Source organism: Mustelus asterias, chromosome 22 (genome assembly GCF_964213995.1).
Source record: "Mustelus asterias chromosome 22, sMusAst1.hap1.1, whole genome shotgun sequence".
Lineage (NCBI taxonomy): Eukaryota > Metazoa > Chordata > Chondrichthyes > Carcharhiniformes > Triakidae > Mustelus > Mustelus asterias.
This window is the reverse complement of record NC_135822.1, coordinates 44,518,048-44,543,738: the sequence shown is the minus strand read 5'-3', so window position 1 is coordinate 44,543,738 and position 25,691 is coordinate 44,518,048. Positions and strand designations below refer to the sequence as shown.

Below are 25,691 nucleotides of genomic sequence, written 5' to 3'. Positions count from 1 at the left end.
AGAAGGCGTATGGCATGCGGTCGGGACATTGAGTATAGGAATTGGAAAACCATGTTGCAGCTGTATAAGACTTTGGTTAGGCTGCATTTGGAGTATTGTGTACAATTCTGGTTGCCACACTACCGGAAGGATGTTGATGCATTGGAAAGGGTGCAGAAGAGATTTACCAGGATTAATTAAGAGTGCAGAAGAGATTTACCAGGATTAATTGAGGGTGCAGAAGAGATTTACCAGGATTAATTGAGGGTGCAGAAGAGATTTACCAGGATGTTGCCTAGTTTGGAGGACATGGACAATGAAGAAAGGTTGAACATACTTGGATTGTTTTCACTGGAATGTCAGAGGATGAGAGGGGACCTGATAGAGGTTTACAAGATTATGACTGGCTTGGATAGAGTGGATAGTCAGAGTCTTTTTCTCAGAGTCGAAGAGTCAATTACTCGGGGCAAAGGTTGAAAGTGAGAGGGGGAAAGTTTAAAAGAGATATATGGGGCAAGTTTTTCACACAGAGGGTGGTGAATGCTGGAAACCCGCTGCTGGAGGAGGTGGTGGAAGCAGATTCTATAACAACGTTCAAAAGGCATCTGGATAGATACGTGAATAGGCAGGGAGTAAAGAGATACGGACCATGTAGAGGCAAGAAAATATCAGATTAGAGAGGCATCTGTGTCGGCACAGACTTGGTGGGTCAAAGGGCCTGTTCCTGGGCTGTACTGTTCTTTGTTCACTCACACACACTGACGCTCTCTCTCACACACACATGCACTCGCACACGCACTCGCTCGCACTCACACACACGCACTCACGTGCATGCACTCATGCAGGCACGCACTCACACTGGACTCACCACATAAACACCATGGCTACAAGAGCAGGTCAGAGGCTAGGAATACTGCGGTGAGTAATTCACCTCCTGACTCCCCAAAACCTATCCACCATCTACAAGGCACAAGTCAGGAATGTGATCGAATCCTCTCCACTTGCCTGGATGGGTACACCTCCAGGAAGCATAGAATCATAGAATCATAGAAACCCTACAGTGCTGAAGGAGGCCATTCGGCCCATCGAGTCTGCACTGACCACAATCCCACCCAGGCCCTACCCCCACATATTTTACCCGCTAATCCCTCTAACCTACACATCCCAGGACTCTAAGGGGCAATTTTTTAACCTGGCCAATCAACCTAACCCGCACATCTTTGGACTCCATCCAGGACAAAGCAGCACGCTTGATTGGCACAACATCCACAAACATCCACTCCCTCCACCACCAACGCTCAGTAGCAGCAGTGTGTACTATCTACAAGATGCACTGCAGCAATTCACCAAAGATCCTTAGACAGCACCTTGTAAACCCACAACCACTTCCATCTCGAAGGACAAGGGCAGCTAATACATGGGAACACCATCACCTGCAAGTTCCCCTTCAAGTCACTCACTGTCCTGACTTGGAAATATATCGCTGTTCCTTCACAGCCGTTGGGTCAAAGTCCTGGAATTCCCTCCCTAACTGCATTGTGGCTCAACCCACAGAACATGGACTGCTGCGATTCAAGAAGGCAGCTCACCACCACCTTCTCAAGGGCAACTAGGGATGGGCAATAAATGCTGGCCAGCCAGCGACGCCCATGTCCCACAAATGAATTTTAAAAAATACACACATGCACACGCATGCACACTCACACTCAAGAGACACACTCAAAGCACGTATGCACACACATGCACGTGCACGCACACACTCACACACACACACGCACACACACACACACACATATGCATGCACACACTCATGCACGAACAGACTCATACGGACACTGATACACATACATGCACTCACATTCAAACATGCACATGTGTACACACACATGTACGCACACAAACATGTGTGTACACACACACATACAGATGCATGTACCACATACATGCACATACACATGTGCACACAGCCATACACACACGCACATGTGCACTCAATTTCAGCCCATCAATTGCGATACCAAATCACATGGGTGTCAATTATATTTGCTAATCATTTGTACTGTTTCCTTTTAGTAGCAAATTTGTCATTCTGGAAATTTAGTAATCTTTCATTTTTAGTTTTTCTTTCCTTTACGATACTGCGGATACTGTGAAGTTGTGGAATATTATTGCTGAGATAAAAATGTTTGAGTAACCAATTAGAAGGATAGATTTATCCTTGTATTGAGTTGAGTGGAGTTGAGACACGGCTGGTTTCTCTAATGGACGGTTAATTTATTCGTCTGTTAATTCTTCCCCAGCAGGTGGGAAGTCTGTTCCAGTTGTAGCAGTAAGTGAAAGCGAAGAACAGCTGGAATAGGATTAATATTTGTACTTGAGAAATAGTCACGACATTTCATTCTCCACAGAATAGGATAAAGCCAAGTTGTCACGAACACTGCTTTTGTGCCTGACTTCATTGTATACTTCTCGGTTCAAGGCGTCACCGTATTAAACAATAAAATCATGCCTTACAATTCTCATCATGTTTTTGATGCCACTGCACTACAGTCACTGTGAGACAGTTTGCTGTTCAGGGATATCAGACCCCATCTATCCAGCAAGATACATGAAGGCAGAATTGCTCCACAAATCAGAGAAGTCCAATATCAGACAGGGAGAGAGAGCATTGTTTAACCCGCTAACAGCAATGGTTTTTCCACCATATCGTATGGCAGTTTATTAAAAAAATGCAGAGGGTTTCACATCAGATCACTAGCCCGGCCTCTGATTCACCTGCCCCACCACGACCTCAGGCCTTCAGTAATCTAGGCAGCATATTAGCAGGCCGCTCCTGCATGGAGCAAACACTCTCCCAGCAAGCAAAAACTGCTGGAAAATCAGATATTTAATGGTGAGGTAAGATGCTGCCCCAAATTCAGTGACATCTCTTTTTAGTGCTTGCTGGATGCAATTGAGTCTCGCCACAAAGTCCTCAGCCCAGTTTGGGATGAAATGCCTCATCTGAGGTGATCAGTCCAGCATGGTGGCAGTGATATGAAGGCTAGTGCAATACAAAAAAGGACAGCCACCCACTGCAGGAAGAGAATGAATGATCTGCTCCATTCTGCCAGGTTAAGTCACTCTTCTCATCACTCTCAACTCACACTGTCACAAACCCATCACACATCCACAGGGATCTCACTCAATAGCAGCTCAAGGGACACCAACTCACACGCACCTTTATCTCCTCTGCAGATCCAGCCTAAAGCACCATTCACCAGCCAGATTTGCCAGTCTTCTTTGTCATCTAGTCTGGCAAGTGTCTTACTTGCACACACTCTACCTGTCTTTGTGCAGGACAAGTTGGTTCATAACAAGAGGGAGAGGTTCCAGTGAGAATAAAGCCATCCATCCAAGTGAGGAAGTGGCTCCTGTGCAGACTGTGAGATTGACAGCCTGTAAGAGAGTCCCAGACCCTCAATGCTATCTGTCAGAGGCCACTGGATCCCCAGGGCAGTCTGTCAATGGGTTCCGGACCACGCCCCCCCCCAACCTCCACAGTCTGTCAGAGGGACCCAGTCCTCAACTGCTGTCAGTTCCAGGTTCCCAAACCCCCAGCTCCTGCCTGTCAGAGGATTGCAGAACCCCAGTCCTGGCTGTTGGAGAGTCCTAGATCTCCTAGTGCAGTCTGTCAGAGGGTCTCGGACCCCTCAGTACAGTCTGTCGGAGGTTCCGAAACCCCCCCAGTACTGTCTGTCAGAGGGTCTCGGACCCCTCAGTACAGTCTGTCGGAGGTTCCCAAACCCCCCCCAATACTGTCTGTCAGAGGGTCCCGGACCCCTCAGTACAGTCTGTCAGAGGGTCCTGGACCCCTCAGTACAGTCTGTCGGAGGTCCCGGACCCCTCAGTACAGTCTGTCAGAGGGTCCTGGACCCCCCAGTGCAGTCTATCAGAGGGTCCCGGACCCCTGCTGCTGCCAATCCAAAGATCCAAAGGACACAGGTGCTAGGTCAGTCATTGGCTCCTAATTTTTTTATTCTTTGATGGGGTGAGGGCATGGATGTTACCCACCCTGATTGCCCCCTTGAACTGAGTGGCATGCTAGGTAATTTCAGAGGGCAGTTAAGAGTCAGCCACATTGTTGTGGGTCTGGAGTCATATGAGTATTACAGTAATTGGGATGGCAAGCTATAGCCGCATGCAATTGGCCCAGGGAAACACTGCTACAGCTGAAACAATAGGTAAAAATACAGGTAACAACTCATTGTCAACATTTCCCAAGTATACATTCCCCAGTTACATGTTTCTCAGGTACACGTTTCTTAGGTACAGATTTCCCAGATACATGTTTATCAGGTACACATTTCCCAGGTTTATAGATTTTCCAGGTATATTTTTCCCAGGTACATGTTTCCCAGGTATATTTTTCCCAGGTATATTTTTCTCAGGTATTTTTTTCCCAGGTACATGTTTCCCAGGTATATTTTTCCCAGGTATATTTTTCTCAGGTATATTTTTCTCAGGTATTTTTTTCCCAGGTACATGTTTCCCAGGTATATTTTTCTCAGGTATATTTTTCCCAGGTATATTTTTCCCAGGTACATGTTTCCCAGGTACATGTTTCCCAGGTATTTTTTTCCCAGGTATATTTTTCCCAGGTATATTTTTCTCAGGTATTTTTTCCCAGGTACATGTTTCCCAGGTATATTTTTCCCAGGTATATTTTTCCCAGGTACATGTTTCCCAGGTATTTTTTTCCCAGGTATATTTTTCCCGGGTATATTTTTCCCGGGTATATTTTTCCCAGGTATACATGCTCCAATGGATGCAATAACTAGAAACTGAGCATGGGTGGTGAACGACTTGGATCACCAGTTAACTGAGTTGAAAATTACATTTTAGAATTAGGAATTCAATCAAACTTTACCTTACAATTCACAATACATATTCAGTAAGCAGTGAAAGAGTCAGGAATTGCCCTTTTAGGAACATTCTGACAATGTGTGAACATATCCTGTCTAACCGCATTCAACTAAACATGCTCTAACACTGTGCCAGATTCTCCCAGGCAGCTGCTCACTCCTCACTTCACAGTGTCGCTAATCTATTAAATTATTCAGGTTTTGAAAGGGCTTTAGCAATGTGAGAAGTCAGCTCGCAACTGAAGTGGTCAAGCTCTGTTCACTTAATTACACTGAGCTGATTTAATTGATGCAAAATTCAGCAAACGACTGGGTTACACAGTGTAGTAACAGGCCTGGGATCCTTCAGCTGTGGAGCATATACCACACAGTTAAAAATGTGACAGTCACAAACTATCTCTTATCAACCTTCTCGGCCTGTTTGTGACCTGTTCCCAAACAATGCTTGACCACACAATCCTCCTCCAGCTGACTGGCTCTGTATTTGTTTCCATTCTCTTCAATCTAATTAGGATATCAAATACAATGTCTTCACACTCCCACATCATTACATCTGTTATTCCCCAAGGATCAATCCTCAATCCCCTCTCCTATTTCTCATCTACATGCTGTCCCTCGGTGACATCTACCATTTGTTCCCTAACTATGTGCTCCATCCCTCTCCCTGACAACACTTGGATCTACCTCCCCTGACAACACCTGGATCTACCTCACCTGGCAAAACCTGGTTCTACCTCACCTAGCAACACATGGATCTACCTCCCCTGACAACACTGGATCTACCTCCCCTGACAACAACTGGATCTACCTCACCTGACAACACCTGGATCTACCTCACCTGACAACACTGGATCTACCTCCCCTGACAACACTGGATCTACCTCCCCTGACAACACCTGGATCTACCTCACCTGACAACACTGGATCTACCTCCCCTGGCAACACATGGATCTACCTCCCCTGACAACACCTGGATCTACCTCCCCTGACAACACCTGGATCTACCTCCCCTGACAACACCTGGATCTACCTCACCTGGCAAAACCTGGTTCTACCTCACCTGGCAACACATGGATCTACCTCACCTGACAACACCTGGATCCATCTCACAATCAACTGTTCTACTGTTTCTCTATTATCAGATTGCTTGTCTGATAGCTAATGCTGGATGAACAGCAAATTCCTCCAACCTAATATCGGGAAGACCAAAGTCACTGCCTTCAATCTCTGCTATAAATTTTGTTCCCTAACTATGTGCTCCATCCCTCTCCCTGGCAACTCTCTGATGTTGAACCGAATTGTCCACAGTTTCTGGATGCCTATCCGCTCCATCACTAAGGACGCCTATTTCCACCTCCAGAACTCTACCTTGGCCTCAGCTCACCTGTTGTTGAAATCCTCATTCACTCTTCAGCTTATCTCTAGGTTTGACTATTCCATGCTCTTAGCCAGCCTTTAATATTCTACCCTTACTCAACTTGAGGCTTCCTAAACTCTGCTGCGTATGCCCCTTATTCATGTCAGCCCCATTATTGATCACGCAATGCTCGCTGACAAACATTGGTTCCAGAGGTTTGAAATTATCAGCCTGTTTTCAAATCTTTCCATGACCTACCCTCCTTATCTCTGTAATCACCTCCAGTCCCAAAACCCTCCAACATATGGGGCAGCAGCCTCAAGTGCCAGGGACCCACGTTCAATTTCAGCCTCAGGTGACTTCTATGTGAAGTTTGCACATTCTCCCCGTGTCTGTCTGGGTTTCCTCTGGGTGCTCCAGTTTCCTCCCACACTCCAAAGATGTGCTGGTTAGTTTGATTGGCTATAGTAAATTGCCCGTTAGTGTCAAGGGGATTAGCAGGGCAAATATATGGGGTTGCGGGGATAGGGTCTGGATGGGGTTGTTGTCAGTGCAGGCTCAATGGGCCGAATGGCCTCTTTCTGCACTGTAGGGATTCAATGAATCTATGATATCTGGATTCATTTAATTCGGAGCATCCTAGATTTTTAATCATGGCACACTGGTGGATGTTTCTTCAGTTGCCCAAGCTCGAAGCTGTTTACTCCTTCAGGAAACTCCTTCAAATCTACACAGATGACCAAGATTTTGGGCGTCTGCGCCAATATATCCTTATGTAGTTTGGTGTCCAGTTTTGCTTCATAATACCCCTGTGTAACAACTTGTGGTATTTTATTATTTTAAAGGATCTAAGTAAGCATGATTTGTTGTTGTTGTTGAATGGGTTCATGCCCATTCACCTCAATGATTGACAATCAATCACTTCTTGAGACGACATTAGGTTTGGAAGAAATCCATGTTGAGAACAGGACGGGCACAGCGATGATGGGGCATGGGCTCTGCAGCTGCCTCCCTGCAAAAGCTAAGAATGGTCTAACTTAGGGTCCTTCCTCAACATTAACCCTCCCTACACCAACACCAAATCTCATTAGCATCATAAGTAGTGTAAAGGAGTCAGTCATGTTGGCAGAGTGTGAAATGAGGACACAGCTTCATTAGTCACAGATTTGCTAGAATAATTTGTGATAATTCACAGCTATTTACCACAGGCCAACTGTATCATCACGTTTGTGTAGTTTAGAATGATAACACTTTTGAATTATGGAACGGAAATTAAAATCTCTGTCTCGAATATTGGGGGTGATTTTGAGCCTGCACTCTCCGTCTGCGGGATTGGTGGTGCATGCTCAAAATCCAGAGAGAGTGATTCGCACCAGCCAGTTTCCGAGTTCTGGTCTTCTTGGCCCCTCGTCGGTGGAGTGGTATGAAACATGCCGCAGGACCACAGAAAGCTCATTTTGATACATTAGCATGCACTCTCTCCGGGACCTCCCCTCCTCACTGGATATTCAGCGGGCACCGGTGTGACATCACGCCAGCGCCATTTACAACAGCTCGACATAAGTGTGAACCTGGCACCTTCACCTCTGAAGGGGTTTCAGAGGTGAGCACTCAGGAAGCCAGCACCCTTCGCGGTGTGCACTGCTCAGGAGGAACTGGAGAGGACCCGGGCAACATAGACAGGTTCATCTTGGTGCCGGGGGTGGGGGTCCCAGAATCGCCATTACAGGGAAAGGGTTGGGAAGGGTCATTTGAAGGCCTCACCTTCCCTTCAGGTCAGGTGTCCCTTGTCTTAAAGTGTGACAGCGCTTCCCATGTCCTCCTTCCTGGGTTCCTGTCCATACCGCAGCTGAGGTAGTGCCCTGGGTGCAGGCCAGAGGGTGGGAGGGCTAGAAAATAAGAGGCTCAACACTGGGGGAGGCTGTGAGTTACCCAGGTGGGGTCCCATGACAGGCCGCAGAGTGGGAGATTCAGGAATGGGCTGTGTCTCCCCTCGTGCGGCCTGAAGGGCCTCGCACTCAGGGGAGGGTGACTGCAGTGTGATTGGAACCCACACTCAGGCAGCAGTGTCAGGTCAAAGGGCAGAAGCTGCCGGCAGCCCAAAACCTATTGTCAGGGGTGCGTGCGTATAATCTCAATGGGTCACAGAAGGCTGCTCAGCTCTGCACCTCTTGTGACCTTGGAGAAACCGGGTGCCCTCTGGGAATGCACTGGACATGCTAATTGCTGGCCTCGCACGCTTCAGCTGGGCCTGGTCTGCCACAAGAGGCAGACACTGGGCTTAACAGCCACCCCAGCCTCCCCTCATTACTGATTATGCCAATAAATGTGTGCAACCAAATAGCACTGCCGTTTTGTGGAAGCCAACTGTTAACCCTTCGCAAGCCAATGTCCCAGGCTTTGAGCTGACATTCGCAGAGAGGCTGCAACATCACACAGATAACACTGATCTGAACCTCTATGCAAGGTGTGATAGAAGCATAGAAACATAGAAGATAGGAACAGGAGGAGGCCATCTGGCCCTTCGAGCCTGCTCCGCCATTCATTACGATCATGGCTGATCATCCAACTCAATAGCCTGATCCTGCTTTTTCCCCCAAAACCTTTGGACATGGACAACCATGGACATCACTGAGTGTATCATCATGTTTGTGTAGTTTAGAATGATAACACTTTTGAATTATGGAACGCCAAGCCTTGGAAGCCGTCCGTCATGGTACGGACATCTTGGCCCAGAATCTTGGGAGGTGACCACAGTGCATCCACTATTTCTGGGGCAACTTCCTGGGGATTTATTGGCCTTCAATCCCATTAATTTCCCCAACACCATTTCTCTCCTAATATTGATTTCCTTCAGTTCCTCCCTGTCACTAAACCTTATGTACCCCAACATTTCTGATATGTTATTTGTATTGTAGAGTCATAGAGACATACAGTGCAGAAAAGGCCCTTCGACTCATCGAGTCTGCATCTACAATAACAACCACTACAGTCGCACTAATCCCATTTTCCAGCACTTGTCCCACATCCTTGAATGTCATTATAGCTCAATGCTCCATCCCAGGCAACATCCTGGTGAATCTCCTCTGTAAACCCCTCTAATACTGTCACATCCTTCCTATAGTGAGGTGTCCTCCTTTGTGAAAACAGAATGAAAGCATGCATTTACTTATTCAGCCATTTCTTTGTTTCACATCATAAATTCCCCTGTTTCTGACCGTAAGGGGCCAACATTTGTCTTCACCGATCTATTACGCTTCGATAGAAACTTTTACAGTCAGTTTGTATGTTTCCCCACAAGTTAATTCTCATACTCAATTTTCCCCTTCTTAATCAATGCCTTTTTCCTCCTTTGCCGTATTCAACATTGTCTACGTATTTTCCTGACTATCTAACAGGACACAGCAATGTGCGGATGAAAGCTGATGTAACCAAAAACTTGTCACAGAGATACAATGGTATTATCAACACTTCAATCTAATCTAAACAGCAGCAAACACCTAAATAGAGATTAATGTTCACCGCAGATATGGATTATTTAATGAAAATACAGTATGTACTTATAGTTCCAAAACATTACCGTTACCATTTAATTAAGACTGTTGGGGCTGTGGGAAATCATTTCTCAAGCCATGCATTCCCTGCTGCTCTCCGCTTTCTAATCTGTGTTCCATTTAACAGAACTCCACATGTCATAGCAGATTACTGTTATCTGGCAGTAAAAATTCAGCAAAGCTCTAATTGGTAAGGAACTTTAAATTAAGTGCAGGCATGAAGGAGTCTCTGGCAGACAGTTATTTACTTATCTGACTCAAAGAGAGACTGGCTGTCAACATTTCTGTTCTCCCTGAGGCTCAGCGTTCATGCATTAATCAAAAAGGATATACCAGTGTCTCTTGAATATGTAACATTTTTACATCTGAAAGTATCGGGGGAAGTGTGAGGTTTGCTCACTGAGAAAGGCCCTTAAAACAACAAATAAAATATCACCAGAACCGCAGACAGTGGGTCAGAGAGTAGCTGGAGAGGGAAGGGATAAAGCAAGACATCAGATCCTGCCCTTTCCAATATGCCGTTCGACAAATCTGCATTCAAAATGAATCCATTCTCTTCACCGGTACTGACTGACTCATGTGTGCTCACAGCATTTTCTGTGTCTATTTCTAAGTTTAAATAAGACGAAAGAGCAGTTTTCTTGTGTTATAAACAACCAACGATGGTCCTTTTATCCATCACAACTTCCAATTGAAAGGAATCACTAATCTTTTTCCCAATCTCCACCGTTGGTAACTGAATCGTTATACTGCACCAGAATAACCATCCATGAGGGATAAGGTGATGGGCCCCACATGGTAAAGACGTCTGAAGGAAATGTTTGAGAACTGCCCATATTTAAGGTTAAGGCTTTCAGTTCTGTTTCAGGATTGGACATGGTACCTGAGCCGTTAATTTTGCGTGTGTGATGCAGCATCCAGTTTAAAACTGTCCAGTTAGTCAGACACCTGCCACTGGCAAAATCCTTCTTTTCACGGGTCCTGGTTACATCTTCAAGTCCCGGAAGGGGAAGCAGTTATGTCTTTCGCGTCAGGAAAGAAGAGTTGTGTGCAATAGGTCTTCGGAGGCCTTCACCAAAATCCCTTTATTTACAATTCCAACACCAGTACACAGAGTGCGATCAGTCAGCAGTCTACCTTCGGGAGTGCCAGAGGAACTGACACTCCCAGTTAAATACAAAGAAAAGACTCTCTGATTGGCCCATCAATTGACTCCTTAATCAGGGAGTTCATACTTGTGGTGAACCATCGTTGGTTACCACTGTGGGGTTATTCTAATGTTGCTGTTGGGCTAGGGTGTTCACACTGTGGGGGTTGTTATAATGTTGTTGTTGGGCTAGGGTGTTTACACTGTGGGATTAATATACCTGTGGTGGATGCTGTTGTGGCACATCCCGGTCGGGCCCCGCCTCCTGGGAGAGGTATAAGACCCTCTGCTCAGGCGGGACCCCTCCAGTCTGGAATGGTGTACTCGTGTTTAAATAGTTCCATTGTTAGACAATAAAAGCCTTCAATTACAGAAGCCTTGTGTCTCGTGCTCGATTGTCGCGCATCAATTTTATTGTCTAACACGAAACTCTCGACAGAAAAGAGAGTATGGAACAAATGCTAAAACCAGAGCGTCTGACGCTGGATCCACGTGCGGTCGGCGCCTCTAACACCTTCGACCACTGGCTGAAGTGTTTCGAGGACTACCTGGCAGCCTCTGCAGCAGTCACCACGGATAACGACAGACTCCAGGTCCTCCATGCGAGGGTAAGCGACACTGTCTACCTCGCGATTCGTGCGGCCACCACTTACCCGAGGGCCCTCGAGCTTTTGAAAAAGCGATACACGAGGCCTCCCAACGAGATCCACGCTCGTTACCTCCTTGCTACACGACGTCGGCAGTCGGGCGAAACCATGGAGGATTACGCCAATGAGCTCTTGCAGCTTGCCAGGGGCTGCGACTGCAAAGCTGTGTCGGCTGAGCAGTACATGTACGACCTCGCCCGAGATGCGTTTGTGACAGGGGTAGGGTCTTCGTACATCCGGCTCAAGCTGTTGGAGAAGGGGAATCTCAACCTGACCCAAGCTATGGAGATGGCTGAAATGCTGGAGGCGGCGTCGAAAAGCTTGACCCTGTATCCGGAGGACCACAGGGAGACAACGTGGCAGGAGCAGGCACAAATCCCTCCTCGCCCCACGGGCTCGCGCTCCCATATCGACCCGACGACGGCGGCAGCCCCAGGCGGCCCGCGGTGCTACTTCTGCGGAGGAGCCAAGCATCCACGGCAACAGTGTCCTGTTAAAACGGTGGTCTGCAATCAATGCGGTAAAAAGGGGCACTACGCGAAAGTCTGCAGATCGAAGCCCAAGAATGGCAGTGCAGCCTGTGACCCTCCAGAACGGAGATCATTTCTATCAGCGTCGCAGTACCCACGAGGTCCGTCCACGTGCGAGCCCAGGTCGACGCCATTGTGGCTAGCGGAGTCGGAGGAGGATGACCACCAGGAGTCGCTACGTTTGGCGCCCTCAACCATGTGCGATTCATGGGGGCGGCCATCTTGGTCGACAACGACCAGGAGCGACCAGCAGGGGTCCTCAGCATCAACCTCGGCTGCCTGCAGTGACGTCCAAGGGCCAACGGTGGCGTCGATCACCCTGGACCAGGCTAAGCATCACAGGCTTGACTGTTCAATGATGAACATTAAGGTAAATGGTCGTACTGTTTATTGTCTGTTTGACAGTGGGAGCACCGAGAGTTTTATTCACCCTGACACTGCAAAGAGGTGTGGACTCCGGGTCCTACCTGCCAAACAGACAATTTCTATGGCATCACGGTCCCGGTCTGTACCGATCCAAGGACGTTGTGTGGTAACTCTGAAAGTGCAGGGCACAATTTACGAGCGATACAGGCTCCTCGTGTTGCCGCATCTTTGCGCGCCAATTCTCCTCGGACTAAACTTTATGGTCCACATGAAGAGTGTGATCCTACAGTACGGTGGGCCACTCCCTTCGCTGACAGTAGGGGATCAGCTGCAGCCTCCAAATTGTCCAAAGCGCCCCGCATGCAATCTTTCCACACTAAAGATCACCACACCCTCTTTATTTAAGAATCTGGTACCAGGCTGCAAGCCCATCGCTACTAAAAGTAGGCGTTACAGTGCTGAAGACCGGATCTTCATCAGATCTGAGGTTCAGCGACTCCTCAAAGAAGGGATCATACAGTCTAGCGTTAGTCCGTGGAGAGCACAGGTCGTGGTGGTTAAGAGCGGGAACAAACCCCGGATGGTCATTGACTACAGTCAGACCATTAATCGTTATACGCAGCTGGATGCGTATCCTCTCCCGCGCATATCTGATATGGTCAATCAGATTGCGCAGTACCGGGTGTTCTCCACCATAGACCTTAAGTCCACCTACCACCAACTCCCCATCCACCCAGAGGACCGACATTACACGGCTTTTGAGGCGGATGGTCGTCTGTATCAGTTTCTTAGGGTTCCATTTGGTGTCACCAATGGGGTCTCGGTCTTCCAGCGTGCTATGGACCGAATGGTGGACCAGAACGGGCTGCGGGCTACCTTCCCGTACCTGGATAATGTCACCATCTGCGGCCATGACCAGCAGGACCATGACACAAATCTCCAGAACTTTTTGCGCACTGCATCTCGCCTGAATCTGACCTACAACAGGGAGAAGTGTGTATTCCGTACGCGCCGGTTAGCCATCCTGGGATACGTAGTGGAAAACGGGGTCATTGGCCCCGATCCCGACCGTATGCGCCCCCTTACTGAACTTCCTTTGCCCGCTAGCGCAAAAGCACTGAGGAGATGCCTCGGCTTCTTCTCCTATTATGCGCAGTGGGTCCCCAACTACGCGGACAAAGCCCGTCCGCTTATTAAGTCCACGACTTTTCCACTCACGCCAGAGGCCCAATTGGCCTTCAAGGCATTGAAAAGTGACATTGCGAAAGCCACGATGCACGCGGTGGATGAATCCATCCCTTTTCAGGTGGAAAGTGATGCATCTGATTTCGCCCTGGCCGCCACACTAAACCAGGCAGGCAGGCCCGTCGCGTTTTTCTCCCGCACCCTTCAAGGTCCCGAAATTCGGCATTCAGCAGTGGAAAAGGAGGCCCAGGCTATTGTGGAGGCCGTCAGACACTGGCGCCATTACCTGGCGGGGAAGCGGTTCACCCTGATCACGGACCAGAGGTCCGTGGCGTTTATGTTCAATAATACGCAGAGGGGCAAGATCAAGAATGACAAGATCTTGCGGTGGAGAATTGAGCTCTCCACCTATAATTACGATATTATGTATCGTCCAGGGAAACTCAATGAGCCCTCGGATGCCCTCTCGCGCGGAACATGCGCTACTATGCAGGAGGACCGCTTGAACGCCCTCCATAATGACCTGTGCCATCCTGGGGTCACTCGGCTCTACCACTTCATCAAAGCCCGCAACCTGCCCTACTCGGTGGAGGATGTCAGGTCAGTAACAAGAAGCTGTCGGATTTGCGCGGAATGCAAACCGCACTTTTACCGACCTGACCGGGCACAATTGGTCAAGGCCACTCGCCTCTTCGAGAGGCTGAGTGTCGATTTTAAGGGCCCCCTTCCCTCAACGGACCGGAACGTGTACTTTCTTAACATCATAGATGAGTACTCCCGGTTCCCGTTTGTTGTCCCCTGTGCGGACACGTTGACTGCCACGGTGATCAAGGCATTACGTGATCTTTTTACCCTGTTCGGGTACCCCTGCTATATACATAGCGACAGGGGCTCGTCGTTCATGAGTAACGACTTGAGGCAATTCCTGCTCTCATACGGGATTGCCTCTAGTAGAACCACGAGTTACAACCCTAGGGGCAACGGACAGGTGGAGAGAGAGAATGCGACAGTCTGGAAGGCTGTCCTATTGGCGCTGAAGTCCAAAGGCCTTCCAGTCTCCCATTGGCAGGAGGTCCTCCCAAATGCGCTTCACTCCATTCGCTCCCTCCTGTGTACGGCAACCAATGCTACTCCCCACGAGAGGATGTTCTCATTCCCTCGGAAGTCGTCCTCGGGGATATCTTTACCAGCCTGGTTGACGTACCCAGGACCCGTCCTTCTGCGGCGACATGTAAGGGCCCGCAAGTCCGACCCCTTGGTCGAGCCGGTCCACCTCCTCCACGCCAACCCTCAGTATGCCTATGTGGCATATCCTGACGGGCGAGAGGACACAGTCTCGACCCGAGACCTGGCGCCCGCAGGGGACGTAGCAACTCCTGTCGCTCCCATACCCCCAGTCACGAATCCCCTATCGCTTATTTCTCCCCCGGACGTGGCGCGGTCAGCACCGGGACCAGTGCATAACAGTTATACTCCCATGTACAGCTTGCCTGAGACTCGGAGATCGGCGCCACCACAGAAGGTACCGGGATCCCCTGCACCACCGCTTCACCAGGGTCAACCGGCCCGTGAGTCCTCAAGGGGACAGCCGGACGCTGTTTTGGAGAGAACGCCACCGCAAGCACCTGCTCCGGTGTCACAACCGGTATTGAGGAGGTCACAACGACGGTGCGGTCCTCCAGACCGTCTGGACTTGTAGATTTTTTTGTATATATGTAGTCTGTTTTCGCACCCCGCCGGCCTTTGTTTTCAAAGGAGGGGTGAATGTGGTGAACCATCGTTGGTTACCACTGTGGGGTTATTCTAATGTTGCTGTTGGGCTAGGGTGTTCACACTGTGGGGGTTGTTATAATGTTGTTGTTGGGCTAGGGTGTTTACACTGTGGGATTAATATACCTGTGGTGGATGCTGTTGTGGCACATCCCGGTCGGGCCCCGCCTCCTGGGAGAGGTATAAGACCCTCTGCTCAGGCGGGACCCCTCCAGTCTGGAATGGTATACTCGTGTTTAAATAGTTCCATTGTTAGACAATAAAAGCCTTCAATTACAGAAGCCTTGTGTCTCGTGCTCGATTGTCGCGCATCAATACTCCAATAGGCCAAGCTCAATGGCCTGATTGAAGTCATCAGACTCCTCCCCCGTCAAAGTCCGCGGAATCCTTGTGGTCCGGGTGCTTCACGGGTCTCTTTCTCCGTTTCCGCATCAGGTCGGAATCCTCCAATTCGGCATCTGACGAGGGAAAGGTGCATCTGCTAGGCGCTTCTTCCATCGTGAACGCCAGAGGGCCAGTTCGCCCTCTCCCTCCGCCGGTAGGGGGACAGGTAGGTAGGCTTTGTCTACCGTGTCCATCTCGGAGTCTGAGGTTATTCTCTCCAGGAGTGCCAGAGAGGCGAGACTAGTCCGTCGGGGAAGACTCTCCTCGGTCCTTGGCCCACTGGTCGGAATCAAATCTGGGATGGGCAATGGCCTCTCCGATGCGTATCTGGTAGGATACCAGCCCCGTCCTGGACTCGAAAGTTCCTGCTATCCATGCGGGACAATTTGTGAAGTTCCTCACCCAGACCTTTTCGCCCACGTGGAAATGTCTCTCCCGGCGAATGTTGTCATGGCCCCTGCAATGGGCCTCTTTGTGCTTTTCCACCTTCCCCCCAGATTTGGGAATAGGGGGCTCATCCTGGTGCGGATCCATCTGCCCATGAGCAGTTCCACCGGTGCTATTCCCGTTGTGGCGTGTGGGATTGTCCTGTAATCAAACAACCAGTGGGAGAGTTTGGTGTCTATTGATGCCACTGGCTGTTTCTTTAGCCCAGCTTTTAAAGTTTGGACAGCTCTCTCCGCGAGCCCGTTCGACGCTGGATGATACGGTGCTGTCCTGATGTGTCGAATTCTGTTCGATTTCATAAATCTGGTGAATTCTTGGCTGGTGAAAGCCGATCCGTTGTCTGAGACGAACACCTCTGGAATTCCGCGTGTCGGAAACGAGGCGTGCAGCTTCTCGATGGTTGTCGTTGTGTTTGCCAAATTCACTTTGTAAACATGCAACCATTTTGAGTGGGCGTCCACTATTATCAAGAACATGGAACCCATAAACGGGCCTGCAAAATCGATGTGTAGTCGAGGCCATTCCCACTGGTGCAGCGGGGCTGTAGGTGGCACCTTCTGTCCTTGTTGGCATTCCTGGCACCGACCCACCAATGCCACTATATCTGGGTCCAAGCCTGGCCACCAGACATAGCTCCTGGCCAGCATCTTCATCTTGAACACTCCTGGGTGCCCATGATGTAATTCGGCCCGTATGGCCCCACGGCCCTGACTTGGGACTATGGCCCGTGCCCCCCATAGTAGTATCCCATCTTCTATGGTGATCTGCTGTGTTTTGCTCGAATAGTAGTGGAATTGTGGTTGGACTGGTCTTTCCATTTCCCCTGTTAGTACCAGGTGTTTTACTTTTGCTAGTACCAGGTCCCTTTGTGTCCACAGGGGCATGTTGTGTGCGGCCACTGGGAGGATACCCAGAAAACTCAGTTTTATCACGGTTTCCTTTACTCTGGGTACCAATGGTGGGGTGTCGGGCAATGGTAGCCTGCTTAGGACGTTGGCATTTGCCACCTGAGTTCCCGGTCGGTGCTCCAGCTGATACTGATACGCTGCCAGTAATAATGCCCAGAGCTGGATCCGGGCTGATGCTATTGGTGGCACCGCTTTGTCCTCTTTTAGCAAACTCAGTGTGATCAGTGATGATTGTGAATTTCCGCCCATATAAATACTGGTGGAATTTCTTTACTGCGAAAATTACAGCCTCTGTTCTGCTATTGCGAGGGCCCTGAAGGCATATGCTATAGGGCATTCTTCTCCGTCTTGCCACCTATGTGCTAGAACAGCACCAACGCCGTATGGAGACGCATCACAAGTGAGCACCAATTCTTTCCTGGGGTCATAAGGCGCTAAAACATTTGCTGAGGAGAGTTGTTGTTTGATTTTCTTAAAGGCCCGGTCTTGGCGGGCAGACCATTCCCAGGCTTGTCCCCTTTTTGTGTAGCTGTTGCAGGGGATCCAAGATGGAGGCCCTGTTTTGTACGAATTTCCCATAATATGTCACCAGCCCTAAAAATGACGGTAACTCCTGGATTGTGGTGGGGGCTGGGGCAGATTTGATTGCCCGCACCCGATCGTCCAGAGGATGTAGACTTTGAAACCCAGATAGGTTACTTGCGGTACTAAGAAAACACATTTCTCTCTCTTTAAGTGCACACCCACTGCTGATAACCTCCTAAGGACTTCCTCCAGGTTCTGCAGGTGTTCTGCCCTTGTTTTCCCGGTGATGAGAACATCGTCCAGGTAAATGGTGACCTGTGGTAATCCTTGTAGTAAGTATGTTCTTCATTGTTCTCTGAAATATCGCACAGGCTGACGGGTAATCTTGTATAGTGAAAAAGGCCCTTCAATGTGTTGATTGTGGAAACTTTTTGTGGAGCTTTGTCAAGCTTCAGCTGTAGGTATGTGTGACTCATGTCTAGTTTAGAGAATAAGAGTCCTCCTGCCAGCTTTGCGTATAGATCCTCAATCCGGGGAATTGGGTATTTATCAAGTACCCAAAATCTCTACAAAGTCAAACCAAGTCATCTGGCTTTAGAATAGGCATGATGTGGAGATGCCGGCGTTGGACTGGGGTAAACACAGTAAGAAGTCTAACAACACCAGGTTAAAGTCCAACAGGTTTATTTGGTAGCATGTGTGCTGTCCATTCCGCAAACTGGAGCAGTTTTATCATGCCTTCACACTCCAATCTTTTGACTTCCGTGTCCACCTTTTCCCTTAATGCGAATGGCACCGGCAGGACCTTGCAAAATTTTGGGACTGCCTCCGGATCGACATGTAATGTCGCTTTTGCTCCCTTAATTGTTCCTAGTCCTTCTCGAAAAACCTCTGGGTATTTGAGCTGGGCTTCGCTCAGGCAAACATTTTCCAACTGAAAAAAAGTTTACCTGGTCTAACTGAATCTCCTTCAGCCAATTCTGTCCCAATAGACTTGGTTTCGAACCTTCCACTACCATCAACGATAGACTAACCAGTTGCTTTTCATAAGGAACAGGCACATGGGTCATGCCCAACGTTCCCAGTGGTTCCCCTGCAAAAGTCCTCAGTCTTGCCGAAGTCTCAGTTAGGGATAAGGGTTGGAGTCCAGCGCAAATTTTATTGAACACTGTTTCCCCTACCACGGATACGGCTGCGCCTGTGTCCATTAATACTGGACGTTCGTTCAGTCTTATGGATAATTTAATAGGTTCTGATTTGGTCATTGCTATGCAAAGTAGTTGTTCCTCGTTGGAGGTAGGTGGAGCTTCCAGGGTGTGTGTATTCTCCTGTACCCCGACCTACGTGTCGTTTTCCGAAATGTCGGTTATGGAACTTTGTTTTTCCTCTCCGACTCCGGATACTGGCAACAGTTGTAATATCTTGTCCGTCGGGATTCTGCAGGGACTGTTGTGTGTCTAGTCCTAATTCGGCCTTGTTTAGGAGCGGCACCGCGGGCAGACCTGGGTTGTCTTGTATCCGAATCCTTACTGAGGGTGGCTGGATAGTTGCCTGCTCTGCAATGGAGGTCCCTTAATTCAGTTGCATTGGTGTGGGTGTCTGCCTCCATCGGAATGCCCTGTAACTCATGTGCTCTGTTCACCGTTTTTTCCAAGGACAAAGCCAGCTGTAATGCTTGTTTGCAGTCCAGCTCGGCCTCCGCCACAGGTGTTTTTGTCTGGTCATAATATTGATTTTGCACACCAATTGGTCTTGGAACATGTCATTTAATGTCAATCCCAATTCGCAAAACCTCTGCTAATCGCCTTGATCTCGTCAGGAAACTAGCGACTGCCTCCCCTGTCTCTCAGAATGCTGAGTAAAACCAGTACCTTCGCAGGACCAGAGATGGCTTAGGGTCACAATACTCTTTTACTAAGTCCATCAATTCCTGGAAGTTTTTGTGTCCGGTGCCTCCAGAAAGGTTAAACTGCGCATAACAGTGAAAGCTGCCGGTCCACAAGTGGTCAGCAAAATAACCCGTTGCTTTTCATCTGAAGCTATGTCATTAGCTCTGAAGAAATACCTCAACCATTCCACATATTGGGCCTAGTCTTCCACGGCAGGGTCAAAAGAATCCAATTTCCCAAACAGAGGCATGTTTGCCAGGCAATGGCTTACCCCCAGCGTGTAGCAGCTGATTGCGAACAGATTCCTTCAGGTATTTGGCTACCTCACCCTGGATCCCGTGTTATTTAACCTTATGCAACAACCTATCATGCTGTATCTTGTCAAAGGCCTTGTTAAAGTCCATGTAGACAACGTCAATTGCACTGCCCTCACCTATCTTCTTGGTTACCCTTCAAAAAACTCAATCAAATTTGTGAGACATGATTTTCCACTCACAAAGCCATGCTGACTGTCCCTAGTCAGTCCTTGCGTCTCTAAATGCCTCAAGATCCTGTCTCTCAAAATACCTTCTAACAGCTTACCCACTGCAGATGTGAGGTTCACTGGCCTGTAGTTCCCTGGCTTTTCCCTGCAGCCCTTCTTAAACAAAGGCACAACATTTGCCACCCTCCAATCTTCAGGCTGTGGCTGTTGATGATTCAAATATCTCTGCTAGGGGACACATAACTTCCTCCCGAGCCTCCCACAATGTCCTGGGCTATACTTCATCAGGTTTTGGGGATTTACCTACCTTGATGTGCTTTAAGACTTCAGCAATTTCCTCTCTGTAATATCTACACTCCTCAAGACATCACTATTTATTTCCCCAAGTTCCCTAACATCCATGCCTTTCTCACCAGTAAATACTGATGAGAAATATTCATTTAGGATCTCACCCATCTCTTGTGGATCCGCACATAGATGACCTAGTTGATCCTTAAAAAGGCCCTACTCTCTCCCTTGTTACTCTTTTGCTCTTTATGTATTTGTAGAAACTCTTTGGATTCTCCTTTGCCTTATCTGCCAAAACAATCCTGTGTCCCTTTTTTGCCCTCCTGATTTCTCTCTTAACTCTACTCCTACACCCTCTATACTCTTCAAGGGATCCACTTGATCCCAGCTGCCTATGCATGTCATGAGCCTCCTTCTTCGTCTTGACCAGGGCCTCAATATCCTGAGTCATCCAGGGCTCCTACTTCTACCAGCCTTGCCCTTCACTCTAAAAGGAATGTGCTTGGCCTGAACCCTGGTTAATACATTTTTGAAAGCCTCCCACTTACCAGCCATCCATTTGCCTGCAAACAGACTCTCCCAAACAACTTTTGAAAGTTCCTGTCTAATACCATCAAAATTGGCCTTGCCCCAATTTAGAATTTTAACTTTTGAGCCAGTTCCATCGTTTTTCATAACTATCTTAAAACTAATGGTAACAAGGGATGGGCAATAAACGCTGGCCAGCCAGCAGCGCCCACGTCCCACGAATAAAAAAAAATCTGCTGAACTGGGATTCGAACTCAAAGCATTACCCTGAGTCCCTGGATTACTAGTTCAGTGACAATAACACTACAACACCGTCTCTCTCTATATACAGATAAGTGGTTCCATGAAGGAAACATCTCTTATTCTGAGTTATATATATTATAATTAGGCCATAAGTAAGTTTTGAAAGCAATGTTAAAAAAGCATTAAAAAGTGAGAGGGCTGGAACTTGTACTATGCTAGAATGATTGGGGAGAGTTTAAACAGGGAGATGGGAACATATGTAAGGATTCAGAGTGGGGGAAATTAAGAACAAGAGAAAAAGACAGCAAAGAGAACAAGAAAATGATAGGCAGAGAAATGAAGGGCCAGACTCAGATAGATAGTAGTAAGGGACAAGAAACGTTAAAAGCATTCACCTTAAGGTTTTGTACCTGAATGCTCGGAGCATTCAAAACAAAATGGGTGAATTAGTTCAGAGATAGATGTAAAGGGTATGGTATAATTGGCATTAGAGACGTGGCTCCAAGGTGACCAAGGATGGGAACTGAACATTGAGGGCTGTTCAGTGTTGAGGAAGGACAGACAGAAAGGAAAAGGTGGTGGAATTGCATTGTTGATTAAAGATGATATTGATACGATGGTGAGGAAAGACATTAGCACAGACGATGTGGAATCTGTATGGGTTGAGTTCCAAAACACTGAGGGGCAAAAAACATTGTTGGGGGTGGTATACAGACCACCAAACTGTTGTGGTAATGTTGGGAATAGCATCTGACAGGAAATCAGAGTTGTATGTATTAAAGGAACATCTGTGATTATGGGGGACTTTAATCTGCACATAGATTGGGAGAGTCAAATTAGTCACAGCACAATAGAGGAAGAATTTCTGGAGTGTATACGGGATGGTTTTCTGGACCAATACATTGAGGAACCAGCAAGAAACAGGTCATCTCGGACTGGATGTTGTGTAATGAGAAAGGATTAGTTAGCAATCTAGTTGTGAGAGAACTTTTGGGGATGAGTGACTATAATATGGTAGAATTCTTTGTCAAGGTGGATAGTGATGTAGTTATTCTGAGATCAGGGTCCTGAATCGCAATAAAGGTAACTATGATGGTATGAGGCATGAATTAGCTATGATGGATTGGGAAACATTACCGAAAGGAAAGACAGTGGGCAGGCAACAGCAGCATTTAAAGAACGAATAGATGAACTCCAAAAGTTGCTTATTTCTGTTTGGTACAAGAGTGGTAAGGGAAATGTGGCCAAACCATGGCTCACAAGTATTAGATTCAAAGAAGAAGCCTACAAATCGACAAAAAAAAACTATAGACCTGAGGATTGGGAGCAGTTTAAAATTCAGCAAAGGAGGACCAAGTGATTGATTAAGAAGGGGAAAATAGAGTATGAAAGTAAGCTGGCAGGGAACATAAAGACTGACTGTAAAAGTTTCTCCAAATAAGTAAAGAAAAATCATAACAGGGAACAAAGAAATGGTCAAGGAACTAAATTTATACTTTGCTTCTGTCTTCAGAAAGGAAGACATGAATAATGTACCAGAAGTTCTAAGAGAAACAGGTTTTAGTGAGGTGCTGAAAGAAATCAATATTAATAGAGAAATGGTTTGAGGGAAATAGAATGGATTGAATGCAGATAAATCTTTGGGGCCTGATAATCTTCATCCCAGAGTAGTTAAGGAAGTGGCCTTGGAATAATAGATCCATTAGTGGTCATTTTCCCAAATTCTTTGGACTCTGGAGTGGTTCTTACAGATGCGTGGGTAGCTAAGGTTAGCCCACTATTCAACAAGGGAGGTAAACAGTCAACAGGGAACTATAGACCAGTCAGTACTGGGCAAGTTTGGAGATAATACATTTAGTTTCCTCTTCCAAATCATTAATGTATAATGTGAACAGTTGGGGTCTTAGCATAGATTCCTGGGGTACCCAACTCGTCACTGCCTGACAATTGGAAAAAAAACATTTATGCCAACTCCTAGCTTCCTGTCTGTTCACCAACTTTCAATGCATCTCAAGACACTTTTTTTCTAAAACTACTTTTCCTTTTTGACATTATTCTCTAGTTGCAACTCAGATAATAATTCTACGATGTGCTAGAGATGATCCACCTTTTAAAAATAACTAAACACCTTGTGCATCCCTCCTCGAGTTCATTATCAAGGATTTCATAGTTCAGCATTTGGAAAGCAGTGGTACAATCAGACAAAGTCAGCATGGATTTACAAAGGGGAAATTGTGCTTGATGAATCTATTGGAATTCTTTGAGGATGTAACGAGTAGAATTGACCAAGATGAACTGATGGATATGGTGTATTTAGACTTTCAGAAGGCTTTTGACAAGGTCTCACATAGCAGATTTCTATGTAAAGTTAAAGCACATGGGATTGTCGGTAGTGCCTTGAATGGAGAACATGCCCCTGTCGACATCAACGGTGATGGAAGTGGAAATGGTTGAGAGCTTCAAGTTTCTAGGTGTCCAGATCACCCATAACCTGTCCTGGTCCCTCCACGCTGATGCTATAGTTAAGAAAGCCCACCAACACCTCTACTTTCTCAGGATGCTAGGAAATTCAACATGTCTGCTATGACTCTCACCAATTTTTCAGATGCACCATAGAAAGCATCTTTGCCAGATGTATCACAGCTTGGTATGGCTCTTGCTCTGACCAAGACCACAAGTAACTTCAAAGGGTTGTGTACATAGTCCATTCCATCACTCAAACCAGCTTCCCATCAATTGACTCCATCTACACTTCCCGCTGCCTCGGAAAAGCAGCCAGCATAATCAAGGGCCCCACACACCCTGGACATATTCTCTTCCACTTCTTCCATCAGGAAAGTGTGAGAAAAAATACCAACTAACTCGAGAACAGCTTCTTCCCTGCTACAGTCAGACTTTTGAATGGACCTACCATATATTAAGTTGATCTTTCCCTCCACCCTATTTGTAACTGCAACACTATATTCTGCACCCTATTCTTTCCTTCTCCTCAATGTATTCTATGTTTTGTCTGTATAGTGCACAAGAAACAACACTTTTCACTATATCCCAATACATGTGACAATCAAGTCAAATCAAATATTGTTCCAGTAGATTTGTTAAAGTGCAGTAAAGTGCAGGGTGAAAGGCAGACACACCTGAGATTCAGCTGACTGAGAAACATTACTGATCCCTCCCTTCTCATTCCCTTCCACCCGCCCCCCCACCCCCCCTGCCCCCTGCCCCAGCACACAATTCCCATCCCACTCCCCATCCCCCACCACTGAATATTGCATCAGTCTCTTGTATACCTGGCCTGGAGTTACTCTCCATTGTCTATTCATAGAAATCATAGAGTCCGACAGTGCAGGAGGCGGCCATTTGGCTCATTGAGTCTGCACCGACCACAATCCCACCCAGGCCCTACTCCCATAACCCCATATATTTACCCTGCTAACCCCCCTCACATCAGGGTCAATTTAGCATGGCGAATCAATCTAACCCACACATCTTTGGACTGTAGTTCTGTCTGTCATATGTCATATGGCCCCGTCCCTCAAACCTTAATGCAATCTATAAACTGTCCCACAGATTGTAAATGTTGCCCTTTGTCATCACAATTCTTTTATTTACCAAAAAGATATTTAATGCAGAGTGGGTACTCACTCCAGAGGGAGGGTGGGCTGTCCACCCCAGCTCAGCTGTTGCTGTTGTAGAATCCATCAGCGTTTCTGTGTAAAAAATAGGAGAAGTTAATGAACTGAAGTCACCTGGCAGCTGGTATTCCAGAGTCTGGCTGTTCTCGTCACTGTTTATGTTCTGTGTACAGAGATAAAGCACTAGACTTATCACAGACTCAGGCTTTTATAAGCCCACAGTTTATTTAATCAGGGTTTGTGATGAACCTCACTGCCTGCCGCCATCAATCCTCACAGCCCTGTCAATCCGTCTCACTAATCGACAGTGTAACTCTCTCTCTAATCTCTCCTTTATTACACTGTAACAACTTCACTATTTTCCCATCCATTACAGTCCAACGCTCTTTCTGACCTCGTCTCTTACAATGTAATATTGTCCCTAATCTCTTGTCTATTACAGCCTAATGTTCTCATTAGTTTAAAAGAGTTTCAGATCCTTGGATATATACAAAGACCTGGTTCTATTTGCTCTGTAGCAGTGCAGACTTACGGCTAACCTGCCAGAGGTTGATGAAAGATTGAAAGGGCTGGATATCATGTATAATATTCCAGTTTAACAGATTGAGAGGAGCAGGGGACGAGTTTAAACTGTGTAAAAGACTGGATGTTGGGTGGTTTTAATCTCTCAGAGCGCAGAAAATCTCTGGAATGGGTTTCTGATTGGTGCAGTCTATATTATAATATATGATAATATAATATCTACTATGCGGTAAGAGGCCATTCGGCCCATCGAGCCTGCACTGATACTAGTCCCACCCAAGCCCTATCCCATGTATTTACCCTGCTGATGCCCCTGACATGAAGGGACAATTTATCATGGCCAATCCAACTACCCGCTCATCTTTAGACCCAGTTACCCAAGTTGGGAATCGAACCTGG

At 47.3% G+C, this 25,691-nt stretch overlaps 1 protein-coding gene across 1 annotated transcript in view; it reads right to left on the bottom strand.

Annotated features, from left to right (window-relative positions):
• LOC144509694 (ephrin type-B receptor 2) overlaps nucleotides 1–25,691 on the bottom strand; it is a 1,012,102-nt gene that overhangs the window by 926,625 nt on the left and 59,786 nt on the right. The window contains exon 3 of the mRNA XM_078238477.1: nucleotides 24,781–24,933. Within this exon, the coding sequence (XP_078094603.1) occupies nucleotides 24,781–24,933 (153 nt within the window). The remainder of the gene's footprint in view (nucleotides 1–24,780; nucleotides 24,934–25,691) is intronic.